Raw genomic sequence first — 27,274 nt, forward strand, 5'->3', positions numbered from 1 at the left:
GAAGCTTATGTGGACCTTTGGCCAATCCTTTCATGACTATCCAATCATTCAAACTGTAGGTGCAAGGGATCACTCATCCAATGCATTGTGGAAGACACGAGAGGTCATGACATTGCATGGTCTTGTAGCCTTGTTCCTCACCATACTTGCAGAAGTCACAACGGTAGGATTGGGACTCCTACACAGGGCGGTGTAGCTTGGAGGGAGAGAGAGGGGGGGGTAGGAAAGAGGAGCTACACACACACACACAGAGTAGCCAAAATGACCAGAGGAGGAGGGGCCAGAGAAAAAGAGGGTAGAGAAACAGGGGTAGAGGGCAGTTGCAAGAGAGGGAACCCCATATTCAAAAAATGGAGAGAGAAATAGGCTAAACCAGAACAGTGGACTAGAGAAAGAGGGCAAACCACCTAGAGAGAGGGGGGGAATCAAAACTCGCCCAAGAGGGCCCACCTCCTCTTGAATGCCATTTGGGGCCCACCTCCTCTTGAATGCTGATTTGGGGAAGGTGCACATGGGAGGAGGGTTAAGCATGGGTTAAGGGGAGGGTTAAGGGGGGGATGGTTTGGGTCGTCCCTATTGTAAGGGAAACAACCAATAGGGGCTGCAGGCCCGCCCACCCTCCACCTCAACACACCATTGTTCGACACCTTGGAGCACTCTCATTGGTACACCTCAAATCCCTCCCTAATCCCTTGAAATTAGGAAACACTAATTGGAGGCACTTTTGAGACCCCATTTCTCCCCTAACGCAAGTGCTCATTTTTGCTTCGATAACATCATGGCATGAATTAGGTAAACTAGTGACCATACATTGAATTTGGATGAATGAAAATGTAGCTTTAGGGTTGTTTAGACTCAAGATGCAAGCTGGCATGTTTTGAACTCATTAGCATACAACATATGAGATTCATGTGATTTTACTAAAATATTTTTAAAATGCTCTGTTTTCAAAGATATTTATGGAAAAAAATGCTAAGGGGGGGGATCTTATCTCACTATCGCTTCCCTTTTGCAAGATATCTGATGCAAGTCCTAGATACTCTCTATGGAAACATTTTCTCTCTCTAGGGCATTGATCTCTATCTTGTCCCAAAGATCATCTTGAAATAGACAAACTCAAAGTGGAGGTTTGAATAAGTACTTATTGAATCACCTCTGTATGCACAAGAGATTACTCTCTTTCTAGACTTTGTCTTCTCTCTAGGATTTTGAGTTCAAATATATGTGTCTTGTCCCAAACATCATTTTGGGAAAGACTGAACTCAAATCTAAAGTTAGAATAAACAATTACTAAATCACCTCCTTGCAGCACACTAGTGTGCAATCTCTCTCTCTCTCTCTCTCTCTCTCTCTCTCTCTCTCTCTCTCTCTCTCTCTCTCATCTCAAAACACACTTGATATCAAAACCTAAGGTTTTGATGTGAAATTGGGAATCTAGTTAGAGAGTTCTCATCCTTTTTTTATAGAACCCATAGCGAGTAATCTTGTCTCATGAGCAAGATTTTGCAAGTACGTCCAAATCTAGAGAATGTTTTGGCTATGCCTATCCTATCCTATCTATTTATTATCTTTACAGGTTCAAGTTATTACAAGCAAAGCTTAAATCTCGTTGCATTGACTTACGTTTTTATGGATCACCTTGTGCATTCGCTATTAATACAAGTGATAGTTTGCTCGACTTGTTGGCTTCTTGGATATGTTTGAACAATCATGGTCAATCATGAAGTTGCAATATGTGAAGTTGAAAATTATGCGGTACTTTAGAGTAGGAGGACTAGCAAGGGCAAGTGATGGACCAAGACACAACCTATATAAACTCAAAAGAAGCATGAGAAGGCCCAAGGAGAGAGAACTTGGAGGCGGTGTTGTACCCCTACAAACTTTTGATGCTTTTGTGGGCAAAACTAATAGTAGAAGCAAAGCTTGGCAAGGACAAGTTCTAAGAAGACAAACTGCAAAAAGACTCTAAAGTATCCCAACAACTTGTGAGCAATATAAAAAAAGACAAGGAAGAAGACCTCATGCTCAGAGAAGACCACAAGGGAACAAGAGACATGACTCACAATGAGGGGACAGTCACATGAAAGTCGCTTGGTACTTGAGGAAGCTCAAAAGGCACAACAAACTTTGGGTACAAGATAGCTACTTTGAAGGTAATGTAGGCTGGTTTGTGAGGTTGGTCTATGGTGGATAACCTTGTTCAAAGATGCAAGAAGGTTTTGCAAGGCATCACAGGTCACCTATGAGCATGCCACTCTAACCAAATAAGCCTTAGAAGGCATTCCAGTGTTTAGGACTTGGCTTCATAGGACACATCAAGGGAGTTATTCACGCAACTCAAAACAATCATAGCATAATAGAGTGGTATTCCTTTGGCCGATTTGATGGCATAATTGGTGGCCAAGAAAATTCTAGTCGAAAACAACTAGATTCATCTTCCCAGTTTGAAGAAACTTGCAGCCATGTTAGCCACCTTGTTTGACAAAGGAGTTAACCAAGAAGGCTAACCACAATTGTCGATTCAAACACCACTTGAACTAACACCGTGTGAGCACAGGTCTCTACTAGCTGAGGAAAATGTGACGTCAACAAGCAAGATATAACACTCCTCAAGTGCACCCTTGTTTGATTAAGTTCGAGAACGATGAAAACCCCTATGGTTTATCAAATTAAAGGAGGGATAAAAGGTCACACAAGTAGGTGACAAGCAAGCACGCCTGTTAAGAATCACGTGGGTGAGAAAAATTCACATGCCGCAAGAGAATTATATCATGGCTTGCATTATAAGATTAAAATAAGTCTATTACAACTTACCATAAGAAGATCGTTTTAGGTTTTCTTCTAAAATCCGCGAGGGGTTGCAGAATGTCTACTCTCGTTTGTATAATAAAGCAACGGGCTTCGCCTTCTTAGAGGATTTGCGTTCTTGTCTCTTTAGTGAGGGTAGAATCTCAAGTTTGGTGTTGATATAAAATGGAAGAATGTCTCTTGTTATGTTCTTTCTTGCTTTCTTAAATGACTCGAGATCTATTGTTACGTAAAGGGAGTGAGATACGTGACAAACGCTTGGAATAGAGGCACATCATCAACGCGACTAGTGTACATCAGAGGAGATTGAGCACATGCGTTTCTAGAGTAACTAGCATACACCACTCTTCGAGGAGGATTCCTCCACATCCTAAATTCCTCATGCAAATGCTTAAAGCACATACATCGCCCAACTCATGGAGACTAGAAAACAATTCCTTAATCTACCGTCATTAGCAATAACCACTATGATGTCTTTCGCATCACTCATCACATTTGCTAATGTGTATCCCATAGACAGCATTCAGTTTCTAGTGAACATTACACAACCATCGTCATTATCACCTCCCTTCCCCCTCTCAAGGCATGTCTATTGACCATCTCCCCACATACTAAACATTCCTGACACGACCACATGCCACCAAGATGGTGTATTGCAAAGAACATTTCCTAATGGATTCATCAATTAGCAATGTTTGTGATAACTACTCAAGAGCTAGTGGTAATTCCCCCCAGATACCAAAGTCTTTCTGAGAGAGAGAAACTAGAGCCTCGTTGACCATCCAAATTAGTGATGGGCACCATCCTCTTTGTGACCATGCACCTTAAATGTGTACTTATGTGATCAGCCCAAGGTCAAGAGCATAAAGAATAGTTTTTACACAAGCCACTTAGAGACCATCATCAAACACAACACTGAGCCAAATCTCCATATATACCTAGATGAATCCAGGAACATTTCCAAACTCATCCTCTAAAAACACAACATAGTGCAGTTTCAATCTCACGAGAGTCACTCATAAGATTGAAAACCATAAACTCCATCACGCATAGCAGGGACTAGCTACTATGACACCCCACTGACGTCATTAGCGCCCAACAGTGGGTGTAGACCATAGTATAAGAGTATGCTCTCACACATCCACACACCCACACATACTTGAGCATCCATTTATACAAAGTCTTCATACTGAGTTTCTGTTGGCACTCCGGAGGTGAAAGGCAAACTCAACCATGACGAAGGCTAGCACTAAAGGAGAAGGCTAATCAAAAAGTAGTCTAAATCTCTTCATTCAAGCTACAACTGCTTGTGAAGTCTAAACGATTTCATTTTAGTCTCTCCCAAACGAGCATCTAAATCTAAATCTAAATCTAGTTCATAGGGCAACGCACCATTTAAGATAGAAAGAATTATCGCAATACCAGTAGGCTGCAACTTGGATGAAAATTTCACAAGGTCAAATTTGCATGTCCACTAATACGACAGAAGCATATACCTAGATGAATCTAGGAACATTCCCAAACTCATCCTCTAAAAACACAACATAGTGCAGTTTCAATCTCAGAGAGTCATAAGATTAAAAACCATAAACTCCATCACGCATAGCAAGGACTAGCTACTATGACATCCCCACTAACATCATCAACGCCCAACAATGGGTGTAGACCATAGTATAAAAGTATGCTCTCACACATACAAATCCACACACCCCCACATACAAATCTCCATATATGCCATATCAATAGCAGATCATGACCTTATTCTACACTAGAGAAGCCACTTCGTGGCCATCGTTGAACATGCGATACTAGGCCTGATCTCCATACACAGCATACCAACACAAGGACAATGGGGGCCAAGTAAAAGGCACCCCATTTCAAACATTCTCATCTTGGCATTACAACACCACGCTGCCCTACAACAACTCAATGAGACCCACACAAAGAAGACAAGGGACAAAAACAAGCAATAACACATGCTTCAGATGCCCCAAGACTTTGAATGGTGACCCTAGCTAGGCTCACTCGCAACTGCAATTGTTCATAGGTGACCTTGAGCAAAGTTACCTCTAGCCCAAACCTTTTGCAATGAACTGCACTACGATGTCCACTAGCAATCCCACATAGCAAACAAGTAGAACGAAATGAGACCTTGACATGTTATTGAGACACCAAGAGCTCCAAAGATGCTAGTCCATCCCGGTCCTAGTTTTGAGATGTACATTAGGTCTGCGTAGGCCTTTCTTGGCCTTCCACAAACGTTAAAGGACCTCTCTTTCTCTCTCTCTTCAAACTCTAAGAGAAGAACCTAAATTGTGATTGTCAAGAAAGCAACACGTGATTGTAAAGAAAGCAACACATCCCTTCATAGACAACTAGTTCTTTGCAGAAAAACAACAAATCATGCCTCTTCAAGTGGGGTAGCTACGTAAGGCAAGAGCTTGGTTCCAATGCAATCCTACTCTCATTTTCTTTGTAGTAGCAGCCTATTGCAAAGAATTTTTAGTTATGATGGCATCAACTGCACCAAAATGGGATAACACACACACACACACACACACATAATGCAACAGCTTATTAACCTTATAATGCAAACAAATCAAAACACCAAAACACCGAATTGTGAACTCATATTTTGGTCCTATAATTCATCAGAACAACTTTCTGATAGGAATGGGAAATACACTCTATTGCTACATTTTCTTGATTGTATCTTTCCACAAACAGAGATGTCCAAGAAACAAGCTCCTTCACCAGAGACTTCTGTGTGGAGCGAGCGATAAAGGCTCCAGCAGATTAAAAAATACAGGCCTTCTTAGTTACACATGCTAGAACACTTGAAAGAGCAAAAATCAAATGATTCAAACCACATGCGAGAAATGATTTCCTTAGGTGACAATGATTGATTGTCCAGACACAACCCATGATCAAAGACTTCGATAATATCTTCTGAAAGCAAGAGGATTCGATTCCACACGAAAACTAGAGGAGCTACTAGCTAAATAGACTGTAGAAGAGGTAGGAAATTACAAAGAATCAACCCCTGTTGCTAGTTCCGAAGGAAAACCAGAACTTCAGGATTTGCCCACAATAAAAGTTGCTGCTCAGAAAATAGGGAGCCTGCACAAATCTGGTTAAATGCTGGAGTCCAGTCCAGAAAGCAATCCCAATTACAAGTTTGCAGAGTTGGGCTGAAATGTGGTAAGGGCAGGCAAATCATTCAAGGATGAATATTTTGAGTTTTTTCTTACCCACTCTTGGGACACGGAGCAGTGCATAAAACAACATTGTCATTTAAACAAATTTAAGGCCAACCACGGACCCATCAAAGCATCTTTGGAGACTCTATGTTCCCAATAGAAAAGGATTCGCCGCCATTTCTGGAATGCTGCCCATGATGATGGTCATGGTCATGGTGATGATGATGGTGATGGTGATGGCGGTGTCTGTGCCTCTTCAGCTTCTGTTTTGCATCAGAATCTGAGCCCCTCTTCTTATGTCTCTTTCTATGAGCTTTCTTTTGAGACTCATCTTCCTGGTTGTCATCACTCAAGTCATGACTGGAGCTCTTCTTATGCTTTTTTCTGTGGATTTTATGTGATCTGTCATCATCATCTTCACTGAACTCGCTGACATCAGAACTTGAGCCTCTTCTTTTATGCCTCCTATGAACCTTCCTCTCAACTCTTTCCTCTCTTCGGACATCACTCTCATCTGATGAATCAGAAGCAGAGTTCTTCCTCTTATGCCTTCTCCGAATTTTTTTGTCTACATCACTCTCATCAGACAAACCAGAAGAGATCTTGTTCTTGTCCCTCTTATGAGCTTTCTTCTCCTCTTGAGCTTTTGCCTTGGCCTCAGCTTTGGCCTTTGCAGCTGCCTCGAGCCTCTGCTCCCATTCCAAGCGTGCTTGCTTCTTCTCTAAAGCCTTCTTTTTCTTTTCCTCCACGAGCTGCAGAAACTTCTTGCTGTCCATTTGCCTTGACTCGCTCTGAAAGAATCAATTTGAACCCCTGCATTGCCATTGCAAGAAACAGATGCCAGGATGTGCATCTCACAGCACGAAGAAAACATGTTAGTGCATTGTCTCTGCCACTGTATCAAAAGAATATATACCGTTGTAAGACTAGAATATATCCAATCATACAATTTAGATTAATTTTTTTTCTTTGTATCAGAAGAAGCTTGAGGAGCAGACATTTCATACTTTAAAAGAAGCTTTGTCTTCAGTATTGCAAAAAGGTGTTGGTTTTTCCTTTTTGTCTACACATGCGTGGGTGAATATCTTAGAAAGCCCATTAGACAAGAACAATGTGTGACAAAGCCAAGCAAGAGCCACACTACTACCTATAGTCACTTAAAGCAATAAAACCAACAATCAACAAAGTATACACCAAAACGGGAGGGGTGCGGGGATTTTTGGGCACACAATGAAAAGGAGAATCAGAAATCATAAGTAACAACATGCATTTGTCCTTTGCGTATATTGTTAGAATTATAGATATAATTCAGCAGTGACCAATGTATTTTAATAAGCTAGTTAGGGGCACTTTTCCCTCTTTAGAGGTTTTTCCCCCTATCCGCAGTTAGTCCACTAACTATGGTTAGTGACTACTAAGGTTTTGTCACTAGGACAAAACCTTATCTCACTCCTTCAGTTGTATAAAACTCTTACTCTCATTCTATTGCAACTAAGCTCTCAGCTCACTCTCTTGCTCTCTCTCCACTCACACTCACATTTGGTATCAGAGCAGATCGTGCTCTTGGACCTACTCCCTGCTCCCGGACTCTAGCTCCCGCGAACTCCCTTTGCTGGCCGTACCTTCTGTCTGCTGCAGTCTCGTCGTCCGTACCTGCCGTACACCTGTGTACACCCGTACTGCTTTGTCAACTGCAGATCTGCTCGTACCTGCTGCTTCCGTACTGCGCGACCGTACGGCTGTACAGCTCGTCGCCGTACAGCCTGCAGCCCCGTACGTACCTGCACCGTACAGCTCGAAACAGTCTGTGCAGCACCGTACGGCTGTACAGCTCGTCGCCGTACAGCCTGCAGCCGTACATTCCGTACAGGTCAATACGGCCCTGCTACTCCAGCACGTACTACATCTGCTCGTCGTCTGTACCAGCGCTCCATCTGTACTATCAGCCTGCGTCAGCCGTACATCGTCGACCGTACCACACATGTGTCACCTCGTAGTTCGTGCAATCTGTCAGGTCGTACACCTGCAGCTAGTCCGTACGTTCGCCGTACATATGTGCCAGCTTGCCGTACACAGCCGTACGGATTCTGACAGTACAGGCTGAGTTGCACAGCTCAGTACAAACTGACGTACTGTTTGCAGGTGGGCTTGGAAATTTGCAGTTTTGCAGGACTTCTGAGCAGGGATCTACTTGCAAGGTTCATTTGCAGGCAGATTCAAAGGTTTAGCCCAAAAATTTGGGGCTTTCTACTGAAATTGCAAAATTTGGGGCTTTCTGTGCTTTGCCCCTTTCTGGTTGCAATTTCAAGCTCGAAATTTGGGGCTTTCAGTTTTGCAGTACAATTTCTTGCAGAAATTTGGGGATTTTGTGATTACACTGCAATTTCGCAGTGAAATTTGGGGCTTTTGCAGACAGAGCGCAATTCTTGCAACATTTGGGGCTTTTGATCAATTTGCCCCTTTCTGGTTGGAATTTCAGGCCTATTTTGGGGCTTTTGTGTTGGGAGAGCAATTTTGGAGATTTCAGTTCATACTGCCTTTCTTGAAGTGTTTTGCAGCACTTTTGGCAGATTCTGGAGAGTTTTTGATGCTTGGACAGATTTCTGACAGTGCAAGTGCAGAAATCTCAGTTGCATTTACAGCCAGTGCTTGGCTGTGTTTTTTGGGAGTTGTGCATTTCATTCCCAGTAAGGGAATTCAGTTTTGTATCTGCTAAAATCTCTTTCTCAGATATGGCCCAGCAAAATCAGAATGATTTCCAGTTCGGTGGTCTTTCACAGGAAGACAAGTTGGATGGTGCCAACTACTCCCTATGGAGTTTTATGGTACGCAATATTCTGATTTCTCGCAATTTATGGGATTATGTAAATGGGGGTGAGATCCGACCAGCAGGTATTGCACCTAATACCCCTACCCAGCAAGGAGGTGGAAGAGGTCGTGCACAGGATGCAGTTGCAGGACAGGTTGTTGGTGCAGCTGTAGCCACCACTCCAAAACAAAAGAGATGGGATTCAAGGGATGCCTTAGCTTTGTCATGCATCTCTCTTTCAGTGAAAAGATTTATCATTCCGCATATCCGGTCGTGTAAGACCTCGAAGGCAGCGTGGGATATCTTAGAAAGCATGTATGCAGCCCGGAATGATGCAAGGGTATCTTTCTTGAAAAGAGAGTTAAGTAATACACATATGGAAGAGGGTGACTCCATGTCAGTCCACCTCACAAAGCTACAGGATCTCAGAGAGTAATTATTGAACATTGATGAGATTATTCCTGATTCAGAGATGATTACCACCACTCTGAATTCTCTTCCTTAGACTTATCTCAGCTTTCATACCTCGATGAACTTATCATTGAGGGGGGGTGCAAATCCTCTCACTTTTCATGAGTTGATAGGACTTATGCTTCAGGAAGAGTAGACCAGGAAAAACTTGGCTTCACGTGCAAGTGAACAAGCTATGCTCTCAAAGTTCAAGTCAAAAGGAAAGGGACAGGCAAAGACATCACTAAATCAGCCTTCCAGTGGGTCAGGACAGCCTTCACAAAAGGCTAAGAATGATGCAAGTAAGCCCAAGAAGAAGGGTTTTTGTCATCACATTGCAGAATGCAGAAAAAGGCTTGCAAAAGAGAAGAAAAACAGCTCCGGTATGGCTGTTTCAGATTCAGCTCCTCATGCATCTGACAGTGGGGATGCTGCAGCCAACTTTGTTGGACAGGATTATGCCTTTTTATCTTGCATTTCAGATTCTAAGCTGGCTGCTCCAGATGCTCAGGATAGTACAGCCACTTGTAATGATGATACATATGCCTTTTTGACTTGCAGTTATGATCCTTCCACGGATGCATCAGCTTTCAGTGTCAATGAAACACTGAATACATGGTATTTTGACAGCGGTGCCTCCAAGCATATCACTTCTAAGAAGTGTCTCTTCACTTCCTTGCATCCACCTCCCGTTGGTAAGAAAGTCACTTGTGCCAACAGCTCGTCATATTCAGTACGTGGTACAGGAGAAGTTGAGCTTACCGCCATTGATGGCTCAGTTTTCAGACTTTCAGATGTCTTGTATGTGCCTGGTATCACCAAGAATCTCCTTTCAGTGTCCACTCTTAACAGGGCTAGATTTCATGTCATCTTTGAGGATGACAAATGTGCTGTCCGAGACAGAGAAAATGATTATGCCTTGAGATTATCTGATACTCCACTGCGTGGGCTTTTTCAGCTTGATCTTTTTGAGAAAAGAGCAGCCCATGCTATTGCAGTTTCTACTACTACTGCTGCCATGCAAAATGCAGAGTTATGGCATGCCAGATATGGCCACATGCATTACAACAGCTTGATGACACTTCAGAAGCACTCTATGGTTGATGCATTGCCACCTCTTGAAATACCTCCTCCACATGCCTGTGAAGGGTGCATTTTAGGCAAGATGCACAGATTCCCCTTCAAAAAGGATGGTTCAGTTCAAGCTGTCCGAAAATTACAGCTTATCACAGTGATGTCTGTGGTCCCATGAGGACTCCATCATTGGGTGGTCATCTCTACTTTGTTACTTTTATTGATGATTACTCCAATTTCACTTGGGTCTTTGGGCTGAAGCGCAAATCAGAAGTGTTCATGGTGTTTAAACACTTTTCAGCCATGGTTGAAAATGAATCTGGACTCAAGATACAGACACTGCGCACAGATAGAGGTGGGGAAAACTTATCTGCAGATTTTGATGCTTTTCTGAAAGGCAAGGGTATTGTGCATCAGCTCACAGTGAGGCTGACCCCTCAGCAAAATGGCAAAGCTGAGAGGAAAAATAGAACTGTTATGGAGATGGACAGATGTATGCTGAAAAGCAAACACATGCCTCACAAATTCTGGCTTGAAGGTCTAATGTGTGCCAACTACATCTTAAATCGGTCTCCCACTAAGGCTTTGAAAACAAAAACTCCATATGAAGTCTGGAATGGGAGAAAGCCTTCAGTGGATCATTTCCGTGTCTTTGGATGCCTTGCATATGCTCATGTGCCAGTTGAATTTTGGCATAAGTTGTCAGATAAGGCAATTAAGTGCATATTTGTTGGGTACAGTGCAGAAAGCAAGGGGTACCGTCTCTACAATCTTGCTACATGCAAGATCATTGTCAGTAGAGATGTGATATTTGCAGAAAATTCAGCTCACACTCAGGCTGAATTTCATATGCCTTCTTCTTCAGAGGATGTTTTTGAGGGGTTACTACCCATTGCCTTGGGTTCCCCTGCTGATATTTCTGATGCAAATCAGAATTTACAGCCACCTCCCTCCAGTTCAGCCACAGGATGTCTTGCCACCTCCACAGGCAGTGGAACAGGTGGTTCAGCTATAAATTGCAGACATACATGCAGCAAAAACAGTCCCAAACTGGCTTTTACAAACTCTCAGGGAGAGTAAGATTGATGCTCCATTACCTGGCAGGACTTGCAGTGCAGTAAGGCACATGGAAGGTGCTAATTCAGTGGAATCAGCATATGCAGGTACTCTTCTTGATGAGGAGGAGCCTGCAACAGACGAAGAAGCAAAGGACAATGTGCATTGGATGAATGCCATGCACGATGAATTGCAGTCCATTCAGAAAAATCAGACTTGGGATGTCGTAGACTTGCCACCAGGTAAACATGCCATTGGTACACGATGGGTTTTCAAGGTGAAACGGAAGCCAGATGGCTCCATTGACAGATACAAGGCAAGGCTGGTTGCCAAAGGCTATGCTCAGAAAAAGGGCATAGATTATGAGGAGACTTTTGCTCCTACATCCCGAATGACCACCATCCGATCTGTTATTGCAATGGCTGCACATTTTGAGTGGAATGTTCATCAGTTGGACATTAAAGCAACCTTCCTAAATGGAGACTTGTTGGAAGAGGTTTATGTCAAACAACCTCCAAGCTTTGAAATTTCAGAAAATGCACTTCAGGTATGCAAGCTAAATAAAGCTTTGTATGGGCTAAAACAGGCCCCTCGTGCATGGTATGCCAAGATTCATGCCTTTTTTACCAACAAGGGGCTGCACAATAGTCCTACTAAGAGCACCCTCTACATCAAGAAGGATGGGGGGGAAATTTTAGTCATCATTCTTTATGTCGATGACTTACTGCTCACAGGGTCCAATGAAGATAATATTGCAGATTTCAAAGCTGATTTGCAGACCAACTTTGACATGTCAGATTTGGGGCTGCTTCACTTTTATTTGGGGATCCAGGTCTCTCAAGAGAGACGTGGCACTGTTATGTCTCAGTCCAAGTATGTGCAGAAACTCTTGGACAGATTTAACATGCATGATTGTAAGCCCATAGGCACTCCCATGGAGCCGGGGCTGAAACTCACAGTGCATGATGCAAGAGAATCAGTTGATGCCACATTTTACAGTCAGGCTGTTGGATGCCTCATTTATCTCTGCAACACTAGACCTCATATTCAATTTGCAGTATCTCAAGTGAGCAGGTATATGCACAGCCCAAAAACTATGCATTGGCAGGCAGTTAAGCGCATCTTTCGTTATTTGCAGGGCACGAAGTCTTTTGGCTTGTTATTTCCCGGGGGGGTGACTTGCAGATGCATGCCTACAGTGATTCAGATTGGGCTGGTGATTATGACACTAGGCAGTCCACTAGTGGCAATTGTTTCTTTTTGGGTAAAGCTTGCATTTCCTGGCTGAGCAAGAAACAATCTACAGTGGCTACCTCATCATGTGAAGCTGAGTACAGGGCAGCTTTCACAGCAACAGTTGAATGTGTCTAGCTGCGTCGTCTATTTGCTGATCTTCATCTGTCATTGGAGGGTCCTTCTCCAATTCTCACTGATAGTCAGAGTGCCATTGCAGTGGCAAAGAATCCAGTGTTTCATGCTCGCACGAAGCACATTGAGGTTCACTATCACTACGTCAGAGAGAAGTTGCATGCAGGAGAGATCAGTATGATCTTTGTGTCCACACATGACAATGTTGCAGATATTTTCCCCAAAGCACTTCCTCGTGAAAAGTTTGAGGCATTTCGCAGTGCCCTGAACTTATATCCATTTGGTGATTAATCATCCTTGTACATGACATTGGCACTGCAGGGGGGTGTTAGAATCATAGATATAATTCAGCAGTGACCAATGTCTTTTAATAAGCTAGTTAGGGGCACTTTTCCCTCTTTAAGAGGTTTTTCCCCCTAACCGCAGTTAGTCCACTAACTATGGTTAGTGACTACTAAGGTTTTGTCACTAGGACAAAACCTTATCTCACTCCTTCAGTTGTATAAAACTCTTACTCTCATTCTATTGCAACTAAGCTCTCAAGCTTTCAAGCTCTCAGCTCACTCTCTTGCTCTCTCTCCACTCACACTCACATATATATCAAAAGCATTCAACCTGAATAAGAAAACTTGGTCATTCCTGGCATTTCCTCCTAAATAAAACGGTAGTTTTTTCAAAGACCAAATCTTGTTGAACACCGAGATTCCTCATGAGCATGTCAACTTGACATTTGAACTTCTATTTCCTTCAAATCGAGATTTTTCCAATTGATTTTCTTATGTAAAAAATAGGAACTTCTGATTAAGCTTTTAAAAATAAGAGAACTCAGCCATCCACCAAAAAGCGCTGTGGACTGATAGAGTGAGAGGGAGATAGAGTAGGGAGTAGAGAGACTCACTGCACACACACAATAGTGGGGATAATCACAATGAGTGAGTGGTACCTCCCCAAGTACACACATATATATATTATAGATAAGGTAGTAACCCTTAAGTACAACTAAGTACAAATGTGTACTTAGTGTACTTAAGTGTCCTACACTAAAGTACAACATAAAGTACTATTTACATAGGGTGGCCAGTGCCTTTACCCCAACAACCTCCCACTTAAAGGTAGTGTGCCCTCAAGGAGAGAAAGAATATTGGCCTCAACCAATACCCATAAGAGATCTGCAGTGTGCAAACCTCTCTGCAGCTAACCCTTTGGTTAACAGATCTGCCGGATTGTGATCTGTATGCACCTTAACAAGCTTAATTTGCTTGTTTTCAAGCACCTTTCTGATAAAGTGATATTTCACATCTATGTGCTTCGTCTTTGCATGAAAGACAGGATTACGTGCCAACTGTATGGCACTCTGACTGTCACAATGCAACAATGGAATCTCCAATGGATAACCCAAATCTGCCACTAACCGAGATAGCCATATAGCCTCCTTGCATGCCTCAGTGGCTGCAATGTATTCTGCTTCTGTGGTAGACAATGCAACGCATTGCTGCATTCTAGATACCCACGACACTGCACCTCCAGTGAAAGTGAAAACGTATCCGGTAGTAGACTTCCGGGTATCAGGGTGACCGGCATAATCAGAGTCTGTATAACCTTGCACTTTTGCATCTTGACTGCCGAAACATATACACAAGTCCTGTGTACCCTTCAGGTATCTCATGACACCTTTTACTGCATTCCAATGCTTTTTGCCAGGTTTAGCCATGTATCTGCTAACCACTCCCACTGCAAACGCAATATCGGGCCTGGTTGCAACCATAGCATACATGAGACTGCCACATGCTGATGCATACGGAATCTTTGACATCTCAGCTTTTTCAGCATCTGTCTGAGGGCTGTCCAAAGCACTGATTTTCACATAAGGAGGCAATGGAGTACCAATACTCTTCCCCCCCTCCATGTGAAATCTCTGCAAGACCTTGCCAATATATTCCTTCTGAGACAAGTATAGCAACCGCTTTTCCCGATCCCGAAGTATCCGCATACCCAATATATGGTTGGCATCACCAAGATCTTTCATATCAAAGGTCTGGTGCAATCTCTTTTTCAAGACATTCATCTCATTATGAGATTTTCCAGCAATTAACATGTCATCCACATACAAAATGAGGATAAGTAAACTGCCATCTGAAGCTTTCTTGGTATACAAGCAGTGATCAATGTCACTTCTCCTGTAACCCTGGGTTCGCATGAATGTATCAAACTTATGATACCATTCCCTGGGTGCCTGCTTTAGACCATAAAGACTTTTCTTTAGTTTGCATACAAGCTTCTCTTTGCCCTTCACTGTAAAACCCTCTGGCTGCTGCATAAAAATTTCCTCATGTAAATCACCATGAAGAAATGCTGTCTTGACATCCATTTGGACCAAGTCCATATCTGCATGTGCAACCAATGCTAATACAGTTCTGAGTGTTGTCATCTTAACAACAGGAGAGAATATCTCGTCAAAGTTAACACCATATTCCTGCTTGAACCCCTTGGCAACCAGTCTGGCTTTATGCCTTGGCTTTTCACCAGGTGTGACCTTAAGTCGATAAACCCATTTGCATGGCAGTACCTTCTTACCAGTAAGCAAGGATACCAATTCCCAAGTGCCATTCTTGTGAAGGCTGTCCATTTCAGCCTTCATAGCAAGATCCCATTGAACCTTGTCTGCCCTCTGCCTAGCCTCTCTGTAGCATGAAGGCTCTCCACAATCAGTGAGCATCAAATAATCAATGCCTGGAACAAATCTTTCTGGCTGCCGCGTCGGTCTAGATGACCTTCTAACCCAATGACCATCGTCTTGAGCTGGCTGTCCAGCCTGTTCATCACCCTGATAAGGTGGCTGTCCCATGTCTCCTGGCTGCATTTGCATGTCAGGAAGATCACCTAACTGTGCTTCATCCATTGGGATGTCTTCTGTTATACCTGGCTGTCCATTAGGACCTGCTGCAGCATCATTCAATGGCTGGTTATGCTGCTGTTGTGGCTGATTTACAGCCTGTTCGTGTTGCCCATGATGCCTGTTATCATCAATAGTTACTTTTAAAGGTCCCTGCTGTACAACAGGTTCCTTGAACATGATGTTCATCACCCTGATAAGGTGGCTGTCCCATGTCTCCTGGCTGCATTTGCATGTCAGGAAGATCACCTAACTGTGCTTCATCCATTGGGATGTCTTCTGTTATACCTGGCTGTCCATTAGGACCTGCTGCAGCATCATTCAATGGCTGGTTATGCTGCTGTTGTGGCTGATTTACAGCCTGTTCGTGTTGCCCATGATGCCTGTTATCATCAATAGTTACTTTTAAAGGTCCCTGCTGTACAACAGGTTCCTTGAACATGATGGTTTCATCAAACACGACATCATTGCTGCGTATAAGTTTTCTGTTCTTGGGATCCCAAATCCTGTAGCCCATCTCACCTTTGTCACCGTAACCTAGGAATATGCATTTAAGAGACTTTGGATCCAGTTTAGTTCTGTCCTCCCTGCGTACATGCACATACGCGACACAACCAAAGACCCGTAGGTGTTTGTAAGACGGAGGCTTGCCCGTCCATGCCTGTTCAGGCACACCACCACATAGTCTCTTGTTTGGTGACCTGTTAATAAGGTGCACAGCTGTCTTTACAGCTTCAGCCCAAAATGTGTGGGGCAATGCAGCATGTGACAACATGGATCTGACTTTCTCTTGAATGGTCCTGAACATTTTTTCAGCTGTACCGTTCTGTGGAGGATCATATGGTGCAGACAACACCCTTTGAATACCCTTTGCCTCACAGAATTCTTGAAATTCTTTGGACAAATACTCTCCACCATTGTCAGATCGTAAGGCTTTCAGTTTTTTGCCTGTCTCATTTTCGACCAGTGCGACAAACTTAGTGAAAGCCTTGAACGTATCACTCTTCTTTCTGAGACTGTAAACCCACACTTTGCGTGTGGCGTCATCTATGAATGACAGAATGTACTTTGAACCTCCTAAAGAGAGTGTAGGCATCTCACACACATCTGTATGTACTAGCTCCAAGAGCTGTAATTTCTGATCTGACCTTCTCTTATGAGGTATTTGTACTTGACGACCGTAGAGACAAAATTCACATTTCTGTAAATCTGAATATTTTAGACTCGGCAAGTAACCAAAATGAGCCAATTGCTCCATTCCCTTAATACTCATATGGCCAAGCCGGCTATGCCACAATGAAATCTTTGGCAGCTCGGTGGCATTTACATCAGAATGCGGACAATGTCCAGCATGAAGTGAGTACAAAGTATCAACCTTAGGACCCCTGGCAATAGCCATTGCCCCTTTGCTGATTTTCCATTTCTGACTGCCAAAGGTGGTATGATAACCATCGTCATCCAACAACCCTGTGGAAATCAAGTTTTTCTTCACCTCAGGAACATGCCTGACCCCTTTGAGCATTAACTGCTGGCCATTTTCAAGCACAAGCCTGACATCACCTATGCCAATGATAGAACATGCATGGTTATCACCAAGAAAGACCACTCCCTTTTGCCCTCCTGCATATCTGACAAACAGATTTCTGTAGGATGTCACATGAAAGGAAGCACCTGAATCTATAATCCAGGAAAACATATCTGATCCATCACCAGCATGAAGTGTATGAGCCTCCAGTGAAGAGGTGAAACATATCTCATGTCCACTGTCACTGTCACTAACATAAGTAACATTCAGCTCCTCTTTTTCTTTGCCCTTAGACTTGCCTTGAGCCTTGCCTTCTTTGGCTCTCTGGTCATTCTTCTTTTGAAAACACTTTTTCTCAATATGTCCCTTCTTGCCACAATAGTTGCATACAAGATCACTCTTAGAGCGGGACTTGCTCCTCTCTCTTTCTTTGTCTTTTCCACGTGTTTTGGACCTGCTGCGTGCATTCAAAGCATTTGACTTCCCAATAGCATTGTTCTTTCTGTTCATCTCTTCCTGTAGAAGAGCACTCTCCACATCTGCAAATAACAGAATGGCTTTTGAGTTGCTGGTAGAAGTCCTGAATGTGTCCCATGACTCAGGTAGAGAACATAGGATGAGTGTAGCTTTCAGCTCATCATCGAGCTTCAACCCCTGGTTGATCACCTGGCTGAATATGCTGTTAAACTCAATAATATGAGTGGACATAGCTGTCCCCTCCTTCATTTGAAGACCAACAAGCTTTTTTAGCCAGTAAGCTTTTCCCGTGGCACTTTTCTTGGCATAAGTATCCTCAAGACGTTGCCACATCTCCCACGCAGTAGGTTCATCCCTGATGCCTACAACCAGTGAATCAACAACTGTAAGCATAATGGTCGACCTGGCCAAGCCGTCCATCTTCTCCCACTGCTCATCAGTAACGTTGGAGGGCTTAACACCCTTCTCCTTTATAGGCTTGTACTGGTCCTTCTGCATCAGCACATTGTAGCATTGTGTCCTCCATATGTCGTAATTTTTAGCTCCTTCGAGCTTCTTTATCTGAAACAAGGACGACACATCGCTGCCGGAACTCATGGTAAAGAAAGTAGAGTTTGACTCCCTGTAGTCGTGCAATTAAGCACTAGTCACTCCAAGATAATTCCCCCGCAGCGGAAGTACGATCAAAAGTGAACTTGGTACTGTTTCAGTGGCACAAAACCAACTGAATATTTTTCTCCCACTTGCTGCAGAAACAGTACAGCAAGCTGTTCCTGTCTTTTTACGCTGGCGAAAGTGCGGTACAGCTGCTGCAAATCGCTCCAGAAAAATCCAGAATTGATATTAAAAAAAACAGCAGTACTTTTTGACTTTTCTGATAGTCAAATATGGTCAAACCTGCTGTTTGACAGTCCCGGACTGTCAAAAAACAGTAACTGTAAATCTCTGATTTTTGATGAAAATCTTTGATTTTAGACCTCCATATGCTTCAGATACTTCCCCCCCAACTGAATTTGCAGTTTGGAAGTAAGGTGGCTCAAGCCCTTTGAATGCATGAAGAAAATCAGGAATGTGACCTCCAATTTGAGAGATTGACCTTTGAGCAAACAGTGTAAGTCAAATTTGCACTTTCAAAGCATAATAGTGCTCCACAAGATAGCCTGATGCATGTAGAGTGCTCCCACTTGACAAATTGCCGTCAGGCTACAAAAGCCCCAAATTTGACTAAAGTCAAACTTGGTCAAAATCGACCAAATCTGTACCAAATGTGATTGTACTTTCAGCAACAAGCTAAAGCATTTGTCACAAGCATAATAGCATCAAAAGCCCCTTGAATTTGCAGCACATTCTGTGCATTGACACAGTAAATGGCATCAACTGCTACTGCTCACACAAGGCGTTTGACTGCAAATCCATTGAGTTGCATCCAACAAAGCATACACTGCAAGTATCAAGTACAGATCTGTCCAATGCATACTCTCAGTGCCACCACTGTGTACAATCACTGGCCAAGTGATAAGACCTGTCTCAACACTGTTTGCGGCATAATGCCTCAGTGCGAGTGTAAGCCCTACCCCAAATAGAACACCTTGCGTACCTTTGCACGGTACCCTGCCTGCTGGCTGTACTTGTACGGTGTACTTGCCACTGACTGTCTTCAAGAACAGCTCCCACTTCAAAAGTCATCACATGAGCAGTCATCCCGGAGGAGAAAACCCACTTCACAGGCCTGCTTGTTTTCGGTGTCCTCCCAATAGACGATGAAGTCCGCCTTGGTCCACACGTTACAAGTGAATCCACCGACCTCTTGTTGGCCAAGGTAGGTGGCAAGCTCCAGCGTATTGCTTCAGTGAACAGAACGGTGAGCGTGCAGCAGGTCGTCTGTTAAAGAGCAGGGTGAAGGATCCGTTGACGAGATGGATGCACGACTTAGAAAGCTCCTTTGGCTTGAACTCACAAAGTCTGTGAGCCGTGAAACCAGCGACGTGCAGCCACGCCCTGCGCCCTGGCAGCCGCACCGATGCAGCCGCGCCGTTCACGCCGCTGCAGCCGCGCCTTTGCGCGTTGCCTACACTCTTGCAGCCGTTGCAGCCGCCGTTCGCGATCCGCCGCCGTTGCAGCCGTTGCCTGCCTCTTCGCGACTCGTCCGTACAACCCGCGCTTGCAGCCGCCCTTCGCGATCCGTCCGTACGGTTGTACGGACGTCGTACGGCCGTACGGATCGGTCCGTACGGAAGGGGTAGGATAGGGAGAGGAGGGAGTGGTAGTGGAGGGGGAGAGCCCGTTGGCTCTGATACCAGTTGATAGAGTGAGAGGGAGATAGAGTAGGGAGTAGAGAGACTCACTGCACACACACAATAGTGGGGATAATCACAATGAGTGAGTGGTACCTCCCCAAGTACACACATATATATATTATAGATAAGGTAGTAACCCTTAAGTACAACTAAGTACAAATGTGTACTTAGTGTACTTAAGTGTCCTACACTAAAGTACAACATAAAGTACTATTTACATAGGGTGGCCAGTGCCTTTACCCCAACATGGACCAGGTTATTTTCCAGTCTTCTCAGCTTGCCTTGGAAGCACTTAGCCACACCCAGTTACCAGCATAATGATGGTACTTATGTAGATCTTTCTCCCACCTATATCAAACAAAGAGCTGGCCATCTCCAAATCAACTGATAGGAAACTCTTTATGAAGCATTGAACCCTGAGAGTAGAGATGGCAACCAGCCTAAAAATGATTAACACCCAAAATGTGTTCAACTCTTTGCTGGAGAGATTGTTTGACAACCATTCCCTCCCTCCCTCCCTCCCTCCCTCCCTCTCCCTCTCCCTCTCTCCCCCCTCATACGTGAGCCAGCTTTGGGGCACCAACGCTTATTGTTGGTAATATATACCTTTTCAAAGTATCCACCAATGATGGAAGTCCGTCATCCTAAACATACAGCTTTAATTATGAGCTGATGCTGCAAGTTGCAACCACTGTTTCCAGTTCCTCATGCCTCTACTCCAAGGGACCGGCCTCATCTTCACGTCTGTCCAAACTGCTTATGGCTACTATCTTCCAAGTCCCATGCTTGAGCAACTCCAGCTGTCCTGGACTGTCAATTTCAAACTTGGAAATGTAGGCTCCATGGACCATTCCTCTATGTTGAACATGTAACCCAAGAGCTATCGTGTCCAACACCTTGAGCATTGACTCTTCTTCTGCTATCTTGCCTCTCTTTTCTTTTTTCAATGCATCATCTTCTTGCAATACCAAGGCTTATCACAATAGAGGCATTTCTTCATTTTCTTGCTCCAACCCTTGTCTTTTTCTAATGCATCTTCTTCTTGCAATACAAAGGTTTATAAACATAGAGGCATTTCAGACTTCTCCATATTTGAAAATCTGTCTCAACTGTCCATGTTCTAAAGCCCCTTGGTAGTATAAACCCAAAGAAGCATAGCCATTGCACCTGTGCCCACCTTCTGACCAATTGCCACCGAATGGTAAAATAATCATGTGCACCGATCCCCCCATCCTCATTGTAAACAATTGAAGAATCTCTACGTTCGCTGTTCTCCTGATTATCATGGACAATGCCTAGGCATCCTTGTCAGCTAGATAAATCCACTCTTTAACCTCAAGATCCGCCCATGTGGCAATCAAGTTTGCTGCCCACATTGCAGCTTGCATGCTGTCCAAATGGCAGCCCATGCATGGCTCAATCCTGACCTTACCCCTAGGTGTCCCATGGATACCACACCCTCTTGTGGGCTGCATACATGCACGCATGGAACATGCTTCAGTCCCCTAATTAAATCCAACAAGGCTTCGTAGGTGTTAAGCCCCTTTGCTATCAAAATGGGGGCTCATAGGTGGAACATTTGACTCTTATATTCTGACAGATTGGTCTGTAAATGAATAGATTACCCCATTCCACTCCAATATTGATGCTCCGAGAATGCACCTATTTAGGCAAGAGAAGACCCATGCCATCAAATTGGATCTCATACAGCTTCATACATTCTAATCTTAGATTGAACCCTCGATCATGCTACCCATAAGGCGTAAGTTCTACAAGTCACAAAAAATGCCTTCATTCAAACATGCAATACCTTCGAGTTCAATTGCCAGATACACTAAGAACTGTATTGGGTAAGCTCACAGTTTCATCAAACAAATGGAGGAGTGAGGCAGAATGAGCTCCTAAGAGATCAAGACAGAGGACCATTGGAGCTTATCCTGTAGTCCAAACTAAGACATTAAAGGATCGTCATTTTCAAGAAGAATTCAACCATGTCTATCATTTTGTCAAATACCTAGCAAAAATGCTTCGCCATTTTATTGACACAGAGATCATCGCACAGGCGAATGACATACAACCACACTCATCACCTCCTATCAAGAAATTCTGCAATCTCTCCATTCTTGTTGCACAATTTTTGCTTGAAACTTGAAGCATGAGCTGCTGATGTGATAAACTATTTTTGAGCAAAATGTTGGTCGCAGTAGTTGACCTCTCACCAAAGTACTCAAGGTCTGGATTTCCTTTCATTCCTGGATTCCATGCTGAGCTGATTATAGATATGTAGCTGAACCTTTGTTTGAAGCTCATCTAAAGCACTAATATGCAATTGTGCCCAATGTGCAAGGATCTACAAAAGCATTGCTTTGATCAAAATCAGATTTGGCATGCCAAATCGCTTCAGCTATGTGCAGCTATGCTGCAAGTCTTAGGGACATTGAATTTGTTTTCGTTGGTCACTCCTCTGATTTACGTTTAAGCCACACAAGCAATTTTGCTGAAGCTCCGGGCAAATGGATGAATGCTTATCAAAATCGTTGCCAACTGCTACAGCATCTTCACCTTGTGTTATTTGAGACATCTGCTTGATTGGATTTGGATCAGTCTGCTCAGGCAGAAACTTATATTTGTGAAACTCTCAGGCAGCCATGTAAAATTTGAGGCAAATGCACAATTTCTTATCTAAAGCATTGCAGACTTTCTTTCTTGTGTCATACGAGGTATGTTTTGGTGGTAATTACACAAGATTACTTCAGAAATTCTCAAATTTCAAAGTTCTAGCACTAGAAGCCTACAGCCCTTTTGCACTTAGAATTGTGCATTGGGATTTGAGAAATCAACGCCGGCACAATGCAAGCTTTTGGATCTGCTTGACGGCAGCAGCAGTACTATTCATTACCATCACTAAGTCAATTGTAGACATTTCTCCAAGAAAACAGTACCAAGAGGGTTGGAATTGATCGACACACTTGTTTTGCTACCATTGCCTGTGTCATTCTATGCCTTATCCAGTCAATGGTCACCACTCTCTACATAGATCTCACAATAATCATTCTCTAAGCTACACAGGATTTCATATTAAATTTACTGCCCAAATCTAAGGTCTCATACATTTCTAGCATTTGACGTACAGGACCAGCAGCAAAATCATGGAGGGAACCCTAATGGGATAAAAGAGCGTAGGGAGGACTGAATATAGAAATCTCAAGTCAACCTTGTTAAATATGAGGGTCACCTCCCCATCTGTGAGCCCCCATATGAGGCCATGGGGGGGGGGGGAGGATGACATACTGTATAGGATGGGGGGGAGAAAGGATTACGACTGCCATGTGGGCATTGCTGCAGACCTTCTGTATTGCCCTGTCCATGGTGTCTCAAACTGGCCAATGTTTTGCAACACGACAAATAATGCATCCATAAACTGAGTCTGCACTTCTGCAAGGGTGGATAATGTAGGACAGATGGGCATACCAATGCCACTTTAGGGTGTGCAGGTGCTCCCACTGTGGCAGGCACAGCAACCTCCACCCATGAATCTGTCTAGAAAGGCCTCATCCAATTGTGGTGCATGTTGTGACAGGATAGCTTCTCAATTCCAAAAGCGAGCCAATGTGTGACTTAAACCTGCAGGACGAATCCCTGACTAAACAAATCCGGCTGCAAGTACGATCAGGGTGCAAAAGAGATTACAGATCCATCTTTCGACTATATATTGACAATGCCTAGTTTGAAAGTGCTGCCAGAGATAGAAGCAAAAGAATCCATGTAAAGTCAACTATGGATCATGGAACGCCCCTCTTCTCAAACAGTCATGCTCCCCTCACTCCTCCATGTCCCTGCTACAACAGCAGCATCATCTGCATCAGACCACCGACAATAGTGGCAATCGCTGCAACAGCACAAACTTTCTGCTGCTGCTTCCTTTGGGCCACCGTAGATTAGTGAAGCAAGCTGCCCACCCATCGCTTCTCTTCAGCTTCTTGCCTCCCAGCGGCCAGCCTCTCTCACCTATGTCATCCCAGCCCACTGCTTCCTCTATGCTCAATTGCTCATCTTCCTTCAGCTCCATCAACCTTTTACATTGCACAAAACTAGACCTTTTGCTGTAAAGTCCAACCTTATGCTCTTCATCACTGCTGTGTTGTTTTCCTTGCTGTGAAAGCACTCAGTGCCCAGAATTCAAGAGATTTTTCTTGGCTTTTCATCTTGTTGCAGTCTTTGAATTCATCACTCCTTGCATCATCGTGAAACCATGGCATATTCTTTGTGCAAGCTGACATCCAGCTCACCACTCAGGTACTACAAGATGGAATAAGTGGATGAAAACATTTCTTCGCTCCCACCTTGTCATGAACTACCCATAGACTGAAGATCTTCACCCACTTAAACAGTCAAAGAAGTACATAAAAAGTTGGAGAACAGCTATGATTGGAACAGGCAACACACACTATGGCGTAACTAGCAGCATGTTATTATCCTTGGCTACAACTCGTTGAACACGGTGAGTGAAAAACAGCAAAAACTCGCCTTTTGATCTAGAACATCCTGTGCCGCACAAGAGCAGCAAGGCAGAATCACTAGGTAGCAGCAAGAAGCAGAAAGGAGCAAGATGGGAACCACAAGAAGCAAGCAACAGGTGCAAGCAATTTCTGCCACAATCCATCCCCTAAGGTTCACGATGGGTTTGATATGGCTAAAATCGCTCTAGTCCTATTCTAGGCCAGCTGGATTAGAACGGGATCAGGATAGAACTCGAATTCTGGAGCTAGTTCCATTCTTAGTGTGACTTTCCAAGTGTTTTTTTGGTGTCAATATAGAATGGCACTAAGAATGCCCCCTTCTTTTGGGGCTCACTACTAGATTGCAAGAGGTAAACACTTCCTCGAAAGTAATAGCGTTGATTGATTAATCAATTGATGTGCCACACAACGAGCCAAACGTACCCAACCTACCGGACATTACCTGAGATAATCTAAACTAACGCGACCATAATAAAAAAGTAATCCAAAAAATAAAAAACACGCAATGATAACATAGCGGCACAACGTCGCAAAAGAACATTTCAACATAAAACACAAGCTAGAGCGCGAACCGGTACTGACATTCGAATTTAGGATGAAACAGTGAACCTGCGGGCTGTTGCACGATCTACTGCAATTTTCTGCTACCAAAATTGTTTGGGAAACGAGTTGTTGGACGTATGGCGGGTGTGTAGCGTTAGTGACGCGAAGAGGTGGAAATATTGTGCAACGACGAAGTTTAAATACAGAGAGTGAAGAAGCAATGGTACAAATGACAAAGGAGGGTGCAACGCACCTCAGATCAGTGTTTCGGATCCTGCAGCTGTGGATGATGTTGAAGCTAAAATGCGAGCAACCCAAGCGAGCAAGGGAGACGACACTGGGAAAAAGACTTAGGGAGGTAGACGACACTCAGAAAAAGACTTAGGGTAGAGGGGCCAAATAAGAGGTCAATGCTCCCCAATATTCTTCACGTGTAGTGTGGTTAGGCCCTCCCACGTGTCAGCATTTGAGAGGCAAGGACCCTTCCTACCTCGGCCTCGGCCCGATCACATCCCGCTCCTTGTAGCGTTTGCCTCGCGGGGTGCCCCTCGATAGGACCAAAAAAAGTGGGTGAGTTTTACTTTCTACATTACATTAAAAAGAGATCATTCGAGGGATGTCTTGAAGATCATATATGCCATTCTATCTCATCGTGCGATCCAAGAACGTGCGGAGAAGTCACACCTAAGGCAGTTGATACTTGAGCCTCGAGAGGCCCCTTGCTGCCTGTCCCACATGCAAATGTACTATGTGTGAACATGCCTAGAGATGTTTCCATCACAAGGAGGGGCTATTATCAAGCTAAGCAGGTTCTTACTTCCTCGGTAGTTTTCCTTCCCATCTTTGCAAAAGGGTGCTTTCATTCCCATCTTTAGGAGTTAAATGTCTAAAAAGGTAGCTATATCATAGCCCTCATTTCAATTTGGAAGCAATTGGGTTTTCATACTTCTTAGGTGGTTTCCCTTCCCATCTTTAGAAATGAAAGTTCTAAAAAGGTAGTTATATCAAAGCCCTCATTTTCAAACAAGAGATCCCAAATGCACTACATCATAAAAGATACATGAGATAAGAGCAAGTTTTGAAGAAGACTTTCTGGAGAGGAGGAGCAAATTCTTTAAACTATCTTTTTTTAAATGGAAAATCTAGTAAGGGATTTTTTTAATAATGTAAATGTGAAAATACTCCACTGAAGCACCACCTCTAACAAGGTAAGAAGTATGACATAGTAGTAGCCCTATACCCTAAGTCTTTTGATGTTGGCCTTTTAAATGGTATTGTTGCAAACTTCTTATACCAAGGGACTTATTTTGGACAACTAAAACGGCAAGTCTCTTCAAATTAATATAATTGAGAGTTTGGCAAGGCCAAATAGACATTATATTCCAATTTCCCCTCTAATTCAACCATAGATGGTCTATTTTCACACTTTCTATACCAAGAAAGCCATTTTTACGGCAGGCAACCTAGAGGGAACTTTCCCTTATTTGAGCTCTCATGAAGCCACGTGTTGCAATCTCTTCAACGTTGATCATTTTGAAGATCTAATGGTGGAAAATCATCCGAATTTTGTGTTTTTTTCTTTATTTTAGCAGGACAAATTTTGACACACTGGAGGCATCACCACCAAAGTACCCAAAATCGATGATGAGGTGAGCGACAGAGGAAGTGCATAGCTATGGCAACCAAAGGCAAGGAGCTACGAGCTATGGAGGGACAATCGCAATTTCTTTGATAAAATTCCTTGGAAGAGATCACCAACAATTCCCAACTCCTTCATAGGTTCCCGACTTGTACTCTGCCATCGCAAGAGATTCCGTAGTGTGCAAAGAGCTTAGATTTGAAATTCAATAATACTAGCATGATCAGCTTTGTAAGCTTTGGAATATTTTCCATCGTAGGTTTTGCCAATTTGCACTTCTATTCTCCCATCTCAGATTAAGCAGCCGAGAGACACACCATAGGGAGTGGGACTCCCTTGTTTGATGGTGGTGAAACTTTGCCGGAGATGCCTACAGCGATGAAGCTCTCGTAGGACATCCACTTTATGCCAATCAAATCACTGCTTGCTTTCATGTACAATGGCATCGGCAATGCAAACTCTACAAACCACAAGGTCTGAAAGATTCCCTACGCACGAGCGGTCTACGTTGGTTGCTCCCACCTTGTGCTACCAGTCTCATTGACGTTGTCAATCACAAAGTAGAGAAGTAGACTCTGCACGAAGAGTTCAGGCTGCTCAAACATCCTACAGGAA

General features: G+C 43.6%; 1 protein-coding gene across 3 annotated transcripts; it reads right to left on the reverse strand.

Annotated features, from left to right (window-relative positions):
- Positions 1 to 5,735: 5,735 nt before the first annotated feature.
- On the reverse strand, positions 5,736 to 25,376 carry LOC147880536 (FAM133-like protein). Of its 3 annotated transcripts, XM_087371293.1 has the most exons (3): positions 25,274 to 25,370; positions 25,087 to 25,118; positions 5,736 to 6,821 (listed from the first exon to the last, which is right to left on the reverse strand). In XM_087371293.1, the coding sequence occupies exon 3, from the start codon at positions 6,782 to 6,784 to the stop codon at positions 6,134 to 6,136; it is 651 nt and encodes a 216-aa protein (XP_087227419.1). In that variant the 5' UTR covers positions 6,785 to 6,821; positions 25,087 to 25,118; positions 25,274 to 25,370; the 3' UTR covers positions 5,736 to 6,133. The 3 variants fall into 3 exon arrangements, with proteins under 3 accessions (XP_087227419.1, XP_087227418.1, XP_087227417.1); XM_087371292.1 differs by lacking the exon at positions 25,087 to 25,118 and having other exon boundaries at positions 5,737 to 6,821; positions 25,274 to 25,376; XM_087371291.1 differs by lacking the exon at positions 25,087 to 25,118 and having other exon boundaries at positions 5,737 to 6,861; positions 25,274 to 25,376.
- Between the last annotated feature and the right edge of the window lie 1,898 nt (positions 25,377 to 27,274).

This window comes from Dipteris shenzhenensis, chromosome 32 (assembly GCF_047967505.1).
Source record: "Dipteris shenzhenensis isolate YYH24624 ecotype China chromosome 32, Dip_SZ_1.0, whole genome shotgun sequence".
Lineage (NCBI taxonomy): Eukaryota > Viridiplantae > Streptophyta > Polypodiopsida > Gleicheniales > Dipteridaceae > Dipteris > Dipteris shenzhenensis.

Excerpts from the sequence above, each read along its gene's own strand:
- LOC147880536 (XM_087371293.1), bottom strand. The coding sequence starts at position 6,784 with ATGGACAGCAAGAAGTTTCTGCAGCTCGTGGAGGAAAAGAAAAAGAAG.